Below are 18,691 nucleotides of genomic sequence, written 5' to 3' on the forward strand. Positions count from 1 at the left end.
TCTACTGCTCCTCAGTATATCTGAGAGTCACTTTTCTCTCCCCATTCTCCCAGACTTTTTTGTTCGTTGTTGTTCTACTTGAGCTCACAAAATCTCACAAGTTTGAAGGAGACAAACTATGAAAATCCAAATAGGAGACAATTCCTCAAGGGGATTAAGAATAGGGCAAATTATTGCCCGTGAACTTATTCTGATATTCCAGCCCTCATAGAATCATGGAATGGTTTGGGTTGGAAGGGACCTTAAAGATCATCCATTTCCACCCCTCTGCCATGGGCAGGGACATTTCCCACTATCCCAGATTGCTCCAAGCCCTGCCCAGCCTGGCCTTGGACACTTCCAGGGATCCAGGGGCACCCACAGCTTCTCTGGGCACCCTGTGCCAGGGCCTCCCCACTCTCACAGGGAAGGATTTCTTCCCAAAATCCCATCTAACCTTGCCCTCTTTCAGTTTGAAGCCATTCCCCCTTGGCCTGTCCCTCCAGGTCCTTGTCCAAAGACCCTTTCCAGCTCTCTTGGAGCCCCTTTAAGTCCTGGAAGGGTCTCTCAGGTCTCCCTGGATCTTCTTTTCTCCAGGTTGAACATCCCCAGCTCTCCCAGCCTGGCTCCAGAGCAGCCCTGTCCCCTCCAATGCCATCTTTCCCTGTATCAGGAATAGCGTGGCCAGCAGGACCAGGGCAGTGGTTGTCCCCCTGTACTCGGCACTGGTGTCACCACACATTTAATGCTGCGTTCAGTTTTGGGTCCCTCATTTCAAAGAGGGCATTGAGGTGCTGGAGTGTGTCCAGAAGAGGGCAAAAGGCTCATGAAAGGTCCAGAAAACCTTATGAGCCATGGCTGAGGGGAACTGGGTTTGGTTGGTCTCAAGGAGACTCAATGTGGATTTATCTGCCCTCATATTTGTGGCATTTTTTTCTCCATTATACCAGTGATACTCCACTTGCAGTATAGATTCTCTGTGATGTGTTCTGTAGGATGGGTTATGAGTGTCGCTGTTTGGGTCCCCAATCTCACGTATGTGTCCAGCATTGTGGCACCTCTGTATTTTGGGAGTCATCTACTGAGAACAATTAATAATCACACCTTTGGGTTTTTTTTCTCCGCAGAGAAACAACCAGGTGAGGGGGAACACCTTCCTTCTCTTTCCCCATTTTCTTTCCCTGTTCCTTGTCCTCCAGGCTGACTGCAGCAGTAGATCTGAAAGGAGGGTGTATTGAGGTGAGATCCAGCCTCTTCTACCGTGTCTGCAGTGAGAGGACTGAAGGAAATGGCCTTAAATTGAAGCACTGGAGAATCAGGTTAGATGTTACATATTTTTTTCACTGTTCGGGTGGTCAGACATCGGAACAGCTTACCCAGGTAAGCGGTGGACTCACCAGCCCTGAGGGGGCGTTTAAGAAACGCTTGGGTGATGCGATTTAGGACTCACAGCGACGGGGGCGGACTGACGGGCGGCTTTTATCACCTGGAAAAGCCGCCCCTCACCTCGCCAACTCCTCAATCCCCGGCCGGCCCCGCCCCGCCCCGCCCCGCCCCGCCCCGCCCCGAGGGGCCGCGCAGGCGCCGCTCCGCCCTTTGTGCGGGGCGGGCCGGCGGCGCAGGCGCGGAGCGCGTTTCCTGCCGCCCGTGTCAGCGCCGGGCCCGCTCGGCCTCTCCCGCCGCCGGAGCGGAGTCGCGTTGACTGCCCAGAGTCCGCGAGTCCCGCTCCGCCGCCGCCGCCGCCTCAGGTGAGTCCCGGCCGCGGCAGCGACGGGCGGCGGGCACGGGCGGAGCCTGCGGGCCCGCCGGCGTCGGGGGAGGGCGGGGGGGAGGCACGGCAGCATCGCTGCCCCGAGGGGCTGCGGGCGCCCTGCCCGGGGTGAGGCGGTGGGCGCCGCTCAACCCTTCGCCCTGAGGGGCCGGGGAGAGGAGAGGCCGACGGGGTGCCCCCCATTTCCCCCGCTGTGCCCCCCTGTATCCCCCGCTGTACCCACCGCCGTGCCCCGGGGCTGGCAGGGCCGCAGCCCGCAATCCATCCCCATCCCGGCGGGTTTATCCCGCTAACGGTGCCTTGTGTCGGGAGGTGCCCGGGAGGAGTCACCCCCCCGGGAAATCCGCGCTGAGTGACTCGGGAGGGAGTGACAGCGGTGGGAGGCTGTCCTTCATCGCAGGTGCTCGGCTTCCAGGTGTTTGGAAGTGGTGTGGGTGCTCCCGGAACAGGCAGGGATTAAAAGGATCCCTTTCTCGCTGTCACACCCGCAGACATTCCATCTCCACTTCTGAGTCCGTGTCCTGGCTGGTTGCTTGTACAGGGATGGGCTTTCAGCACATTTTTCTCACCCCACTGAGAGGTGACAGCAGCTGAGTCCTGTACATCCCTACCTCGGCCGTTTTTCAGGCCTGGTACTGAAAAAACTGCTCTACAAAGGTGCAAGATTTCCCCTTTTTTTTCTCTACATTTTAAAATAATTTATTGAAACTCAAAGTCAGGTGCTTTCCATTTGAAATAAAACTCAGGGAGAGCTGCATTAAGTCCTTGGTAACAAAGTCATACCAGTATCTTCCCCATGTGAGATTCTGAGGTTGGTTGACAGGAGGGCATTGAGGTTATTAATTTGTTAAGAGTCATAAAGCCAGCAGCGTTTTCTCTAGTGAAATATGAGTTGGATTTTGCCTGTGTATTAGTAAGGAATAAATATAACTGGAAAGCTTCTTTAAGATTTATCTTCCCAAGGAAAACATCACTGTACCTGTCAGGAGACAGAAGTAGCACTGCTTTTTGGGGTTATCATCATTGTCGTGTTTTGTGGGTTTGTAACCAAACCAAAATGGAAAAAGGTCTCTTGTTGCTAGTTATGGAGCTCAGGTAACTCAGTCAGTGGGAAGGAATGGATCATACAACTTTGGGTAGGTTTTGGGAATAGCTGAGTACAAAATACCTGAACTAGGGGTTAGGGTGGGACCATATTTTATATGTAATCACAACCTGTGAATGAAATACTGTAGTTGTATTAGAAAGTGTTTCAAAATAGCTACATTCCTTGGGGAGAGGAGAGTGGATATTTTTACATTTTATTTCGGAAAGAGTAGCAAAGGCTGAGCATTCCTTGTTGGTGGAGCAGCTCTTGAACTTTTCCTGTATATGGAAATGTGCTGCTACTGAATGTTGGCAGGAGCTGAAGCAAGATCCTGGAAAAGGCACTTTACAGTTGTGCTTTGCTTATATTCACACGTGGGGTGTCAAATGATGGGTGTCCAAGGGCAGAGGTAACTCAGATTATGGCAACATTTTCACATTAACAGAAATTAACTAATTATTTTGCATTGGACTGTGTGTATTTAATACTTCATTTGACTGGTAGAATGTGATTATTATAAGGACTGTGAAAATCATGCTGGTTAAAATCGTGAGCTGGACTAAAAGCTCGTAGTGTTAAAAGTTGTATTTCAAGTACATTTGAACTACACCCATAATTTGCATATTTTTAGAATAACAGTGTTCGATTTCCTTATACAAAAAACTAAATAAAAAGAAAAAGTCTCTCCAGTTACTTGCATTGGTGAAATACTGTCTCACCTCTGCTCCAAGATCCAGCACTTTTAAGGTATCTGTTAAACTGATGGTGAGATAGTAATTCCTGAGGCTCAGTAAGAGCATGCTCATCCTTCTTTCACTCCTAAGTTTCTGTTGGATTGCCATTCATTTCCTGTTTGCTTCCAAATTCCTACCTTGTCCTCAAGTCTCCACCCTCTGCTAACATGGCCATACTTGGGTATGTTGTAATTCCAGGCTGTAATGGGTGTGGATGTCTTGGAATGACATCAGGGAGATAGTTCTTTTAAGATGGATATGTGGGGCTAAAAATGCTTTGATCCATCAGTGATAAATTGCTGTGAGAATTAGTGGAATACACGAAAGGAATTGATAAATCCAAGGTGGATGTATTGAACTGTGGACCTTTTTATTATTACAGGTGACCTTGAGTTTTTATGGTGTTATCTTCCATCCATTTATGCTGCTCTGGTTAATACAGCACACAGAACGCTATATTTTAATACCTAAAATATTTGAATGCCTAAAATATTTTAATTTCAAAAGTATACTCATCCATGTCCTGTATTAACCAAAGGCAGCATAAATGGATGGAAGATAATATAATAAAAACATTTTAAACAACTTTGTGTCTGCTGATGGATGTGCCTCCAATGGCAGATTTTCAGCACTGTCTCTTGTAACAGCCATAAGTTAAAAGAAAAAAGTAGGTATTTAGCCTTTTTTTAAACAGAATTCTCACAGACTGCCATGATTCAGTTTGTTTTAGTGTTTGAGTTTCATGGGGCAGAAGCCTGATTATCAAACAGTTCAGTGCTAGAATTAATTTGAAGAAATTACTAATTAGTTAATTACTAATCTTAGTAATTTTTCCTGAGGATACATATAAATGGTTTTATCAAATAATATATCAGCAGATCACAGTTACACATCAGTTTGACTTCCTGAAAAAAGGATTTTGTTGTAGTGCTGCCTGTGAGCCTGAATACCAGTCAGGCTTTAGAATCAGTTCACTGAGCTTTGTCCTAGATATTTATTTTCTTAATTATTCTATTTCCATAGTAAAATTAATAGGTTTATTAGATTTCTTGAGGACCTGCTCTGTTGTCTGTGAGGATACACAAAGAAGCAAGGGTATCTGGCTTTTAGGGCAATTACAATTATCTAAGCAGGACAATGAAAATCCTACTGAAAATATCTGGGGGTGTGACACAGCCTTATCATACTTATTAAGCTGTGATCTGTAAATAAATTGTAACACTGCACTGAAAGATGCTTGGTAAATGTTGAAGGTTAACTTTGCTTTGTTAATTCTCTCATTTTGAAGAGTTTTGTTCTCAATTTTACACCTTTCAGCCTTTTCACTTTTTGCAACATAGGAATCTCTTAAACTCGGAATGTCTCTGCATCAGTTCCTGCTGGAGCCAATCACCTGCCATGCCTGGAACAGAGACCGTACTCGTGAGTGAGAAGTTCATTTTCAGTTTTAGTTTATATATTTTTTTTTCCAATTGCTATTTTCTTTTTGCTGTCAGTTTTTGATCTTGTGATGTTCTGGGTCGCATTTAGGGAAGGTGTGATCAGATACACAGTTCTACATGTTAAATGTTCTGTCCAAAAAGCAGCATATGTCTTCCAAATCTGAGCTTTTCTAAACTGTTGCTGGAGCTCTGGCACAGGAGGTAATGGAGTCTTGCTGGTGTTCCACAAAGCTTTTCCTTTTGGACAGATTTTCTGTATAATGTGGATTGATGTGTTCTCCTCCTGTGCAGAGTGCTGATGACCATTGTATGTGTATCAGTATCAAACTGCCGGAGGGCAGGGTTACATGGGATTTTGGGAAGAAATCCTTCCCTATGAGGGTGGGGAGGCCCTGGCACAAATTCCCAGACAAGCTGTGGCTGCTCCTGGATCCCTGGAAGTGTTCAAGGCCAGGCTGGATGGTGCTTGGAGCAACCTGGGATAGTGGAAGGTGTCCCTGCCCATGGCAGAGGGGTGGAAATGGATGATCTTTAAGGTCCCTTCCAACCCAAACCATTCCATGATTCATTGTCTGGAATTATTGGAAGTTTTCCAGCGATTTTGGCCCTTCGTTTACAAAGCCCATGTAATGCTCCCAAATTTGTGAATAGAGGTTTTAGATGGGAAAAGTCTTTCCAAATATAGCATTTGCTATTTAAAAGCCTTCTGTACAATTGGATTGTTTCATTTCCTCTTTCAAGAGATTGCCATTAGCCCTAATAACCATGAAGTGCACATCTACAAGAAGAGTGGGAACCAGTGGGTGAAGGCTCACGAGCTGAAGGAACACAATGGACACATTACAGGTGAGACTGTGGCTGAGCCAGACAAGAAGTTTTCCAGCCCCTTCTGTTTTTCCCAGTTGAGGTTTCTGAACAGGAAATCTGCAAGTGTTGAGTAAATAGATCTTTTTATAGGTTGGCATTTCTACTTAGAGAGAGTTTTCTGAACTGCATGCAGTGAATGTTAGGAAGAAAAGCCCTATCTCATTTCCAGACATTTCAGTGGAGTTACTGAGCCATTTTTTCTTATCTATGGCTTATTTTTCATTCCTAATGACATAATGAGAACACATTTTCAGTCTGCTGAAGTAATCTGGTTGTGTCACAGTGATGCATGCTGCTCCCTTTCAAGTGCTGGTACTAAGACTTCATCAAGTATACGACTGTAGCATTGCTTTGTGGTTTCCAATAACAATAAATACCCTTTCTTAGGGACTGTATAAACATTTGAAGTGGTCAGTTCTGGACTTAAACCATCACTGAGCACATTTATTGCAGGCCCAGAGTATCTGTATATCCACAATGAAAATTAAGAAGAGCTGCCACATTGAGTCACAAGGTGTTATTTTAAATAATGTGATTATCCTGTGGCAGTCTATTTATTACTGGTTTGGTTTTTTTTTTTCCCCATGGTGATATTTTTAAAAGGGCTTTGTTCTCTTAAGGAAACAAACATAATCAATACAAGCACTTGCCCAAAGCAGCAAATTCTGTTCTCAGCTCACTAATGGCCAGAAGTATCAGTCCAACAGCATTTTGCAGGAACTTTATTGAATTTTTCCAATTCTTGCTGTCCGAGAGCACAACTGTCCCTGCTTCTTTGTGAAGAGTTGCTTGGGCTGCATTTACAAATTAGGTGTGTCCCCGCAAGACATTTTACTCGTACCTGTTAGTGTTAGAAGCCAAATATTCATGACTTGGGAAAAGAGCTCTCCCTGCTTTCCTGCACAGTGTGAACCTTTGGAATAGGAAACGCTGTGGTGGTTGTAAAGAGTGGAGTTAAGCTCCACACACAGGGGAACCACTGATCAAACTGCTTGTAACCCCTGACAAGAGTGAGTCAGCTGCTGCCACCCAGCTCCTGATCACAGGGGACAAGGTCCTTCTCTTCACTCAGGTTTGTGGTGAGCTGCTTTTACTCACTCACAGGAAGAGCTTTTTTCACTCTCTTGGCTTAGTTTTCTGCTAAGCTAAAAACCTGTATGTGACATAAGTCAGAATAGCACCAGCGCTGGTGAGGGGAGGTGGTGGGCAGGAGAAGGAAAGAGGGGCAGGATGGTCCCTCTTTCAAAGGCAGTGCTAGAACTCCTGTAACTGTGGTTTCAGACTACCAAGCTCTTCACTTGTTAAGCATAAACCTATTTTGAAGTAAACAATAGATGAATGATATGGTGATGTTAGTACAAATTCCACAGCTTTTATCCCACTTTCAGTTTGTGAGCTTAAGAGATGTTTTTAATACTGAATGCAGTAATGGAAAACCACTGACATATAATTTTTGTGGCAGGAGAGTTGAGGACTGCATCCCAAAGGATGCTAGAGAAAAGATGAAAAATAATGTTCCCATAGGACTTTCCAGCTGGGCACGTCCTTCATTGCCTGGGAGGGAAAGGAAGCAATGTCAGCCTTATCAAAGGTTTTATTTTATTATTTGAATTTGTTATTTTTTTCTTGGTAAACCTTTCTTGTGGCAAAGCTTAAACAGGCATGGAAAAAATGTAAGGGTTGTGTCAGTACATAAAGATTGATAACGTCTAACCGAAAAGAAACCATTACCTAAACTTTGAATCATGGCTGCAGTCTGACAGCAAGCACAAAATGTTACTAGAGATTGTGCAGTTTTAGAATTGCTGGGTTTCAGCTGTTGAGAGGGATCTTGCAGAAGTCAGAGGATTGGAGGGTGCTGGTGGACAGGCCTTGGCCAGTCTGCAGAGCTCCACCTGTTGGCCAGCCCTCGGAGCTCAGCCAGCAAATCCCTGGGATCTGGGAATTTGGGATCTGCAGTTTTCTTGGAAGCTAGAGGGAGAAACAAGTTTCCCTAACAGCTTGAAATAGCTCCTGGAGAATAAGAGATGAAGAGGAATGATGTAACAGTAATAATAACTGTCTCAGTGATCAGTTTGTCAGGAACTGCTGTGACAGTGCAAGGAAGAATGCCTTCAGACTGAAAGAGGGGAAATTTAGCTTAGATATGTGGTAAAATTCTTCCCTGTGAGGGTGGTGAGGCCCTGGCTCAGATTGCCCAGAGAAGCTGAGGCTGCCCCTCGATCCCTGGAAGTCTCCAAGGCCAGGCTGGATGGGGCTTGGAGCAACCTGGAACAATGAATGGGAGTTGGCACAGAGTTGGAACTGGTTGATCTTCAAGGTCCTTTCCACCTCAAACCACTCTGAGATTCTGTAACAGAAGACTGCGAGGTGATCTTTGTTTGCCTTGACATAAAGCAAAGAGCGCAGGGGGAAGAATTAATTCCTGTGAGCTCTTCCCTTGCAGGTATTGACTGGGCTCCCAAAAGCGACCGGATCGTGACGTGCGGCGCCGACCGCAACGCCTACGTGTGGAGCCAGAAGGACGGCGTGTGGAAACCCACCCTGGTCATCCTCAGGATCAACCGTGCTGCCACCTTTGTCAAGTGGTCTCCCCTGGAGAACAAATTTGCTGTGGGAAGTGGAGCTCGACTCATATCTGTGTGCTACTTTGAGTCTGAAAATGACTGGTGAGCTGGTTTTATACCTTCGAGGTCTGCGTGGGAAAGGTGAAGCTGTTTAACGCTGGTAACTGGGTTACTGGTTTAGTAATTCCTAAAATATTCAGGAAACGTAGAGGGATGGGCTCATCAGTTCTTTTGTGGACTTCCAGCATTTGGGGGAAAAGGTTGTCTCTCTTCTTCACTCTGCTGTAGCACCTAAAGGCCTTTGACTTTGCCTGTTTTCAGACAGTACAAGTTGGCGTGGATGTGTTCTGCCTGACTGCCATAAACATATGTTGCGTTTCTAAAAGTGCAAGAATTTCTGCAGAGTAAAGATTTCATTACTACAACTATATGGTTGAAAAAAGATAAATATTTCCTTCCCTGCATGCCAGAATGAATGAAGATGTCTTCACTCTAGTCTTTCTTCCGTATCTATTATTTGGGGGCATTTCTTGTCATTAGAGGTTTGAGCCTGTCACATCTGCAGGGTGGTCTGTTAGAAGGTGTTTGAGCTGATCACTGACCTGTTCTGCATTTTGTCATGTGCTTTTATCACAGTTTATAGATTTGACATAGGTGTATCACAAATATATTTTCACCATTAACATTTTTCTCATTTTAGCATCTAAACTTTTAATGCTTCTGCTCGTCTCCCTTTGTAGCTGCACATGTTGGAGCTACATTTGCTGTATCATCTGTAGCTGAAATAAGTGTGTGGAGTATTTCTTAATTGGGGTTGCATAATCAGGCACACAAACACAGGTGTCCTGTGTGCAGTCTGCCATGTGGAGATGAAAAACAATGACACCATCTGCAAAATATATTTTAAAGATTGTTTTGGACTTTTATGCTTTCCAACATATTCACTTATCGATATTTTTCTCTGCCTCACTTGTCTGCAAAAGAATCAAGACTCAGTATGCTAAAGAAATATAATTTGTAAATTGTGAGCCTTAAAACTTGTGCCTGATAGAAGTAAAACCAAAGAAAAAGCACCATCATCCCAAAGCCTGTCAAGTGAATAATAGATTTCATTACTAGTTTGTAAATAGTTCAGATAAACCAAATCTGCTGAGACATATTTAGGCCACTATTGATGCATTCAGCAGCAGGACCACTTTGCTCTGCACTGCAGATAATTGAGATGAATGCACTGGTTGGGTCATTGGCAGTCCCCCCATCTTCTTGTTGTGTTTTATAGTTATTGTATTTTTAAACAGTAGAAAAGTCAATAGGCAAGAGATGTGACTATAAAACTCATTGGAAGGACTGGAGAAGAACTTGTACTTGGTGATCCATGAAAATAGTGCTGCTTAGCTCAGTGTCACAGTCACAGCTGACCTGTTCACTGGGGAGAAGAGACCTGGCAGTTCCTGTGCAAAATTCACATCAAGGAGCTCCATCTGATGCATTATAAAAATTAGTTTGAAGGGGAATAAGACTTAGTTGAGGAGATACATATTTAATGAGTTTGTTCATAGTATTTGAAAGTTTAATTAAGCTAACTATAAAGTTCACAGATTGCACAAGAGAATGTGAAAGATTTGGACATAAAGTTTTTTCCAAAACTGATGTGTTTAGCCATTGACAAGGAGTGATCCTTTTGAGGAGTGCTTCATGGATTTGTGGGAATAAGGTAAAATATGTTAATATAAATTTTATGTCTTATTTTGGTTTTACTTTAGGTGGGTGAGCAAACACATTAAAAAGCCCATTCGTTCCACTGTCCTCAGCCTGGACTGGCACCCCAACAATGTCCTGCTGGCTGCAGGATCCTGTGACTTCAAGTGCAGGTGAGAGGAACTAAAACACCTACCTACAATTTGGGTTACTGGATCAAATCAGTAGCTTGAGCATGTGATTGCTATTAAAATAAAAGGGGGCTCATTGTGTACTGTTGGTGGTACCAAAATAAAATATCAGGCTTGAGAAACATTGGCTTTAGTACTGCTGTGTCCTGACTTTGGACAGCCAGCATGGATCTGCTGAGGGGCACACCTGAATTTGAGGGATTGGTGGATTACTTCCCAGCATTAAATAGCATTTAGGTTGAGAACTGGTCATTAGGCTGAAGTTGGATTAGCAGGTGTCATCTTGGAGGGCACCAACACTAGTTAGAGTTTAAAATAAATATCCTAATGGTACAGTTCCAAAATTCAGAGTAACTGGCCATTTCCAAAGGTGTTTTCCCATCTTTTTGTTCCCTGAGTTCCCTCTTTCCTCCCCTTTGCCTGTGGGGAGCAGAGTTCCCCCAGAGGAATTGATCCGCCTGCAACTCAACACAATAGAAGAGATTTCTTGAAGATCATTAAAAAAAGAAAAAAAAAAAAAAAAAAGACTGTTAAAGGCAAATCTCTGAGAGATGGATGGGGGAGACTTTGCAACTGATTGTGAAATTACAGCATGAGGGATGGGCCCTGCAAACTGCTCTGTGCTGAGTGATTGGGGTCACTGCAGGGAAGTCTGCATGGGGAGTCTGCAGAGCCTGACTTGAATCCACATTGACTTAATCACTTGTACCTTGAATGATAATGAAAGCTTCTTTTCTTAAATTCTTTATGTAATAGGGCAATTTTAAAGCTTCAAAGTGTGTACTAAAAATGACTAAGGAGGAGTGGGAGGGGGAGGTGGGACCGACTTATTTCAGAATGAAGCCCTTGCGTCTAAACCCCATCCTTTGATACCTTTTCATGTGAGGAAAGATGTTAAATGGAAGCTGGGAAGGAGAGGGGTGAGTTGTCTCTCCTTTCCTGCCTTATTTCCAGTTTTCATTAGATAAACTATATGTATTCACTTCCTGTCACAAATTAGGTGATGTGAAAGAGAAGCAGCTACTTTTCACGTGTGGAATTTTTTAAATTTGGGTTCATAAAAGACCTCAGGACTTTGACGTAGGTCACCTGAAATGTGTGTGTCCAACCCAAACCATTCTGGGATTCTAGGATTCTGCTTCTTTCTCAAAACCATGAAAAACTATTCTTTTTTGTAAATGATGAGTACAGATCTCTAGAATTCCAGTTCTCTCTTCAGTTCCATATTAAAAAAAATAAAGATACCTGAAGTGTGCACCTGTTCTGATGGAAATTAGGAAATGGATCTGCCAGAGCCACAGAATAAGCAGCTATGTGGGAAACATTTTGGGGAAAGAATGGAGGGCAGGAGGCTGCAAAGTGCTGGGTATTCAGCAGAGTTTTTTGGTGCTTGGCCAAGATAAATGAGCTCCCCTTATATTTATCTGAAACATGTATGTACCTGTAGCTACGAGCACCCCATAAGTATGATTTTATGTTCTTGCTGAGGGAATGAAAGTCATTTCCCCAACATTCACGGGGGAATGACCGGGATCTTCAAGCTGAGGCGATTTTGGTTTTAAAGGACAGGGAGACTTTAACAAGGGAAAAGACTTCTTATATTTTTAACTTAACAGTTAAATTCAAGGTCTTTCCTACTTAGGTATGATTTTCCTGCCTTGTGTCAAAGGCTGTTGCTTTAAACATCTTGTCCTACTTCCATACATTAAAAGACCATCCTTTTAGGTGGCTCTATAAAATTAGGGTTTTTAAAGGATTATCATTAGATTGTATTTAAACTGAAAGAGCCAAATATATATCCATACTTTCTTCCCTGAAAATCTGTACCTAATATAGCTGCAGTTAAACCCTTCTCATTCCTAATGAGCAGCTTTATGGAAAATAAGGTGAATATAGGCACCTTTGGAAGTGCTTACCCCACACATACAAAAGATGCAAAAAACAGGGAAGGGGGAGCTACATTTCCTTAAACTCGCTATAAAATAATTCCTGTTTGTGTGTGACTGCAACCATGAATGTTTGATCATAGTTTTTAATTTATACTGATTTTTTTGCCCCTCTGGTAGTAGCATGGTGTAGCTGCCTTGCTCCTCCTGTTCAATGGACTCAAATCCTATGGTTGTGACGTCCCATTAAATTCCATGGTAACAGTCAAGAATACCATATTGTGGCATGCCTGAATCATGCAGAAGGAATTTGATGAAAGGGGGAGGCTTTCTATTTAAACATATCTTGAAAATTGTAGTGCTGGGAAAAAAAAAAACCAAACCAAACCTGTAAAAACATTGCGGTATTTCAGGTTTTCAAGGCATTTTTGCAATAATGAGCCGGAAGAAGGTGGCTCAGAGCTCCTTTGCTGGCATTAGAACATCACATTTCTTTCTTTGAAATCCTGCTAAAACAGGAATGTTCTTAAAAAGTGGCTAATTTTGTAGGTGTTTGTATTAGCTTCTAATTATACAGTGCCATTCCTGGGTTTTCTCTAACTGAAGGATTGACTCCAGAGAGCTGTTAGCACCGCGAAAGGATAAAAGGGAAATCTTGGCACGGGGGAAGATGCACTGACAACGTGTATTTTTGTGCCATCTTCTGGAAAAAAGGGAGAGGGCTACAAGAACAGCATTTATGAGAAACCTATGTGCTTTACACCCTCTGTACTGCTGCTTTCTCTCTGCACACTGCTGCTCCCAGGCTTGTTTAAAGACACCGAAATACTTTCTTTTGGGACAATCTCTCTGCTTCCAACATGAAACACCTCCCGTGCTCCCAGGAGCTTTGTTCTCTCTTTGTTCACACCAAAATATTTTTATTTGCAGGGTGTTCTCTGCTTACATTAAGGAAGTGGATGAAAAGCCAGCCAGCACACCCTGGGGCTCCAAGATGCCTTTTGGGCAGCTGATGTCGGAATTCGGGGGCGCAGGCAGCGGAGGGTGGGTGCACAGCGTCAGCTTCTCCGCCAGCGGCAACCGCCTGGCCTGGGTCAGTCATGACAGCACCGTGTCAGTGGCTGATGCCTCCAAAAACATGATGTGAGTATCCCCTTGCTGCTGTTATCAGCCTGATGATCCTAAAGGTCTTTTCCAACCTCAGTGATTCCGTGATTCTATGTGGAATATTGGGCTCACAAGCTCACGCCTCTGTTGCCTGTTGTACTGTAGACTGTGAAGTCTCTTTGACTACATAAATATATATAAATACAAATATTCTATAAATAAGGTTGTTTCTGTGAATTTTAGATTATGTAATTTATATTCTTTGTGAGAATCCTTTGGTGAGGGTATAGCAAATTTATTTTTTTGGGGAAAAAAGAGGCATTTGGGAAAAAAGGTGTGTTCCACCGAGTAACCAGGGAAACAATATTTCCTTTTCCAAAATAATACTTGCAACACAAAATATTCCAAACAATATTCCAGACCATATTCCCAATTCAAAGAGAATCCAGAAACATGCCCACTGCAGAAGTAAGACCCCCATCTCCAACCAGAATCTGGAAAATAAGTTAATGAAATATTAATTTCAACCTCTGTCCTTAAGATGCTGCTGATGCAAGGTTTTAACTTGCACCTTCCAACCAACAAAATATTCTACTAACAATTGTTCCTTCTGCTTCTCCTCTTGATCTGCATAACTTTGCAGTATCCTTGGTTTTCAGACCAGGAAGGATGAGATTCTCTATGTGTTTTGGTAGCAGAAGTCTCTGGGGTCATCCAGGCATTGCTGGGATTCATTTTGAATTGTGGTTCTGATCACTACAGTTGTATAAGTACCTGGCAGGGAATATCATTCATTACAAAATGTTTAAGAATTCTCTTTGTTTGTCATTAAATCACAAAAGTTGACTTAAGTGAATATCAAGGCTTTTTCTCTCTGCAAAGATGTCAAGCATCAAAACTTCAAGTGTTTTTTGTATTCAAATGAAATTAATATTTTCATCAATACACACATTTTTGCGGTATTCCTTTTAAACTCTTGCCCCTGTTTACAAACAATTTTGGTAACATTGGCCTTTCACCTGGAATAGTTGGTTTAGTTATAAATCTCCCAGCATACTTTCATTAGGCTGAAACTTTTTATTACAAATTACAGCCTTCTATTGTCACCACAGGACAGCCAAGCTACCTTGACTTTTCCAACAATCCTTGTGTGGGAACGGTGCCTTATTTTTTGTTAAGAGCCGAAAAACGAGAGGTTTCAGTGAATCCCTCTAACAAATGTCCTTGTGCTCAGGGTTTCGCAGCTGAAAACAGAGTTCCTCCCACTCCTGAGCGTGTCCTTTGTCTCTGAGAACAGCGTGGTGGCAGCTGTAAGTGTCTGCTAATTCCTCCTTGTAGAGCTTTGTCATGTTTTAGACAGTTAGTAATAATAATAATAATAAACGAGCTCTGCCCTGGTGTCAGTGTTTGCATGTGGGAAGGGCAGGGTGGGAATGCTGAGGTGGTGTTCCCTGACGGGTTTTTGGTTGCAGGGCCACGACTGCTGCCCGATGCTCTTCAACTGTGACGACCGTGGCTTGCTGAGCTTCGTTTCCAAACTAGACATTCCCAAACAGAGCATCCAGCGCAACATCTCGGCCATGGAGCGCTTCCGGAACATGGATAAAAGAGCCACCACGGAAGACCGTAACACCACCCTGGAGACACTGCACCAAAACAGTATAACGTGAGTCTCCTGCTGCCAGGACCAGGCAGGGGGTGTTCTCCATGCCCACTGGGTGTTCTGCAAACCCTCAGGTTTGCTATAGCAGGAGGGTGTGGTTGGTATCCCTTTTTCCTTGTGGTCTTTCCCTTAGTAGCTCTCTGTTTCTGGGATTGACGTGGGTGCTGGTTAATCAGTGACACGGGCTACAGCTGTTTGCCTCGTGCTTATTGTGTTGTGTACCTTGGGCGCAGCTTATCTTATCAAATATGCGGGTAGTTCCCAAGAGGCTGGTGGCACTGTGCAAAATCCAGTCAGCAAAATCCACCTGAAATTCATGTGCCAGCTTCCTATTTCAGATGTTACTGCCATGTGTATTTATTTATTATGTTTCACTGTTTTCAAACTGTAAGAGGGGAAATTTAGGTTAAATATACAGAAAAATCCGTCCCTATGAGGGTGGGGAGGCCCTGGCACAGATTGCCCAGAGAAGCTGTGGTTGCTCCATCCTTAGAAGCTTTCAAGGCCAGGTTGGAGCGACCTGGGATAGTGGAAAGTGTCCCTGCCCATGGCAGGGAGTGGGACTGGATGAGCTTTAAGGTTCCTTCCACCCCAAACCATTCCACCATTCTGTTAATCAAAAGGATTCATTCAGGTTAATTGGGTAAAATATCTTGCATTAAAAAAATTGTGATCCCAGAGGATGTTGAGCAATTTCTCTTTATTCAAGGAAAACATTTAGTCTCACCAAGCCATTAAAGAGCTCTCAGCATCTTTTTCTTGGCTTATTTTTTCTGAGGCATTCTACCAAGAATCTAGTGTAGGCTCTGGTATAGTCATGTCTCCATCTGAAAGAGTAGGAGTAGAATTCAACCCAAATTTCCCAGTTTTCTGGCTCTCTGGAATGGGTGTTGGAGCTCTCACTCTCTGTTTACAGCCAAGTGTCTATTTATGAGATAGACAAACGGGATTGTCGGAAATTCTGCACCACCGGCATCGATGGAGCAATGACCATCTGGGATTTTAAGGTAAAAATGTGCTTTTACTACCATGTTTATGTGAACTAGCTGGGGTAGTGGGGTTTTTTTGGTTGGGTTTTTTTTGGGTTTTTTTTGGGGTTTTTTTTTGGATCTCTAATATAAATTTCTGGGGCTCAGCCCCAAGCCAGGTTTTAGCAGCAGCAGGAAATCCAGACTGGAATATTCAAAACCATTAGTGAAGTCCATAAGAAAAACTGATCCAAGAATCTGCAAAAGTGCAGATGCAGTTCGTTAAGCAGATGGTGCTAATGCAGATTTACTTCTTTAATAGAATTATTTAATGTCCCTGTAGGAATCCCCTTAATTCTTTTATTCTCCAGTCTCAGCCACAGTTGGACTGGAACAATTTGTGCAACACAACCCCCTGCCTCTTCCTTCTCCCATCCCATGCGACTCTCCTCATTTTCCTGCTGCAGAACATGGTCTTGTCCTCTCAGAATTAACTTACCCAAGGAGTAAGAAGTCTCCAACAGCTGGAAAATACAGTGTTGAAAATCCTAGAAGGATGTATTAATGTCCATGCTTGCTTTGCTCAGGCGTGGCCAACAGAGGTCCCTATTGGTCTTCCCAAAACTGGAATACGGGCTCTGATTCAGGGAAAGAATAGATTGTGTTCTGTGGTGCCAGAGTGTTCTGGTGGGGACAGGAGTCAAACAAGAAGTTGAGGTGATCTCTGAGCTGCTTTAGTGGACTTTTGGGTCTGTATCATTGGCCTGTGCATGCCTGAGTTTGGAAGGAATGACTGTTGTGGTCTCTGGCTCCTGCATTAGGAAGAAATCCTTTACTTAAAGTTCTTCCCTGTGAGGGTGGGAGGCCCTGGCACAGGGTGCCCAGAGAAGCTGTGGCTGCCCCTGGATCCCTGGAAGTGTCCAAGGCCGGGCTGGATGGGACTTGTAGCAGCCTGGGGTAGTGGAAGGTGTCTCTGGCCATGGCAGGGGTTGGAATGAGATGATCTTTTAAGGTCCGTTGCAACCCAAAGCATTATGGGATTCTGTGACTAATTTCCAGTATTCATGTTTTTAATGTAGTTTTGTTAGCATTTAAACTGAATTATTTAACCCAAGCTGCTGCAGCAGATCGTAATTAAGATTTTTTTCTCTCCTTCAAGACTTTAGAGTCTTCCATCCAAGGGCTACGAATCATGTAAAGATGGATTTCCGTGATCTAGCAGGACAAACTGCTTGACAGAATGCAGTTCCCACATCTGCACAAACCTGAAAAGGGAGGAGGAGGAGGAAGGTGAAATATTTGGAAACACTGAGAAAATACAGCTTGGCAGTTTTTCTTTTGAATCTAAATTTGGTGAATTGTGTTGGTTTCAAAATCAGCTGTGATTGTTCTTTTTTTTTTTTTTTTGGTTGGTTGTTTCATTCCATTCTTTACCAAAGCTGCTCCTTAAGTAGTTTATTGCAGGAAGTTATGAATCACTAACTTAAAAGGGGAATTTTATGTAAATTGTCTGCTAGAAATAATAATAGTAATAAAAAAAGAGAAAAACTGATTTTTTGTTTGATGCTTATTGATAAAAAAAGGGATGTTAAGGGAGAGAGGGTGGGGGAAACCCTGCACTCATATTTTATGGCCTTAAAACAGGAGAGGTTCATCTTAACTGAAAGGTTCTAAAGTTAACACACCTGGAGTTCTGATGATCTGGATGTGAAGATTCAGATGTGCTTCTTCCAGGGGAATTCTTCCCTTGAGGTGATGGTTTTGGAGGACGAATGATTTTATCCTGCTTCTTTTAATTCAGTCTGCCTTGCATTTAATGCTTTACAACAGCAAATTAACCTGAACATCTTTTTTGTTGTCTGCTCAGCGGGTGACATTTTTCCAAAGGTGAGTGACCAGAATTATTTGTAGTTGCCTTTGGGATTGGAACCAAACCTGCTCCCAGGGCAGTGCCCAGGGGACAGGATGGAAAGTGAGGCAAAAATCTTCTGAGCCTCGTCTGGGGAAGATAAATTAAAAGCAAATAACTTGGTAAGTACATGAAACTTCAAGGCTGGGGGATCACCATCCCTGGAGGTGTTCAGTGAATGACTGGACCTGGCACTCAGTGCTCTGAGCTGGTTGACAAGGTGGAGTTTGATCACAGGTAGGATTTGATGGACTTGGAGGGTTTTTCCCCACCCTCAGTGGTTCTGGTATTCTGTGTCCTGTTAGAGCTGAGCTCTCAACCCATAAAATCCTGTATTTACAGTGACTGGTGGGCAGATGAAGCTCCAGCCAGAGTAGTCAGCGTGGTCTGGCTTCTGTGCTGATCCTTTGTCCCCAGGTTCCTTTTGCAGTTCAGCTCTGAGCCTCAGAAACTCATGGAGGCATTTGCACACAATTTACTTTATTCACAGGGTGCAGTTCCTCCCTGTGTTGCTGTCTTGCTGTGCTCTGAGGGGATTAGCTGGCTCATGCCATTGCTTTACAAAGCTTGTCATTTCTGCAGAAAATGCAGAAGTGTCTTAAAAAAACCCAATGACTAAATTTACCACTTCCTCTGGAACCAGAGTTGCTTCATACCCTGCTCCTTTCTCACCTCGGGGTGGGGCTGAAAGGGGAGGGTGTAAGATCTGCTCTGAATGGCAGCCACTGCTCTCCATCACAGAGCTGGATCCTTCTCTGGTCCCCTTGTGTCTCTCACCTTCTCCCCTGGCAGTCAGGCTTGGCTTTGCAATTTCCTTTCCCT

The 18,691-nt window shown here is 43.7% G+C and overlaps 1 protein-coding gene across 2 annotated transcripts; it reads left to right on the plus strand.

Annotated features, from left to right (window-relative positions):
- Positions 1-1,597: 1,597 nt before the first annotated feature.
- Positions 1,598-17,512, plus strand: ARPC1A (actin related protein 2/3 complex subunit 1A). 2 transcript variants are annotated; one of them, XM_066197958.1, is made up of 10 exons: positions 1,598-1,727; positions 4,912-4,993; positions 5,755-5,859; positions 8,327-8,549; positions 10,211-10,318; positions 13,153-13,365; positions 14,564-14,639; positions 14,802-14,995; positions 15,909-15,999; positions 17,120-17,512. In XM_066197958.1, exons 2-10 carry the CDS (start codon positions 4,930-4,932, stop codon positions 17,156-17,158), a joined length of 1,113 nt encoding a protein of 370 aa, XP_066054055.1. In that variant the 5' UTR covers positions 1,598-1,727; positions 4,912-4,929; the 3' UTR covers positions 17,159-17,512. The 2 variants fall into 2 exon arrangements, with proteins under 2 accessions (XP_066054055.1, XP_066054054.1); XM_066197957.1 differs by having other exon boundaries at positions 1,640-1,727; positions 4,889-4,993.
- Positions 17,513-18,691: the final 1,179 nt, after the last annotated feature.

Source organism: Chamaea fasciata, unplaced genomic scaffold (genome assembly GCF_029207755.1).
Source record: "Chamaea fasciata isolate MVZ Bird 193981 ecotype frontalis unplaced genomic scaffold, bChaFas1.0.hap1 SCAF_16, whole genome shotgun sequence".
NCBI lineage: Eukaryota > Metazoa > Chordata > Aves > Passeriformes > Sylviidae > Chamaea > Chamaea fasciata.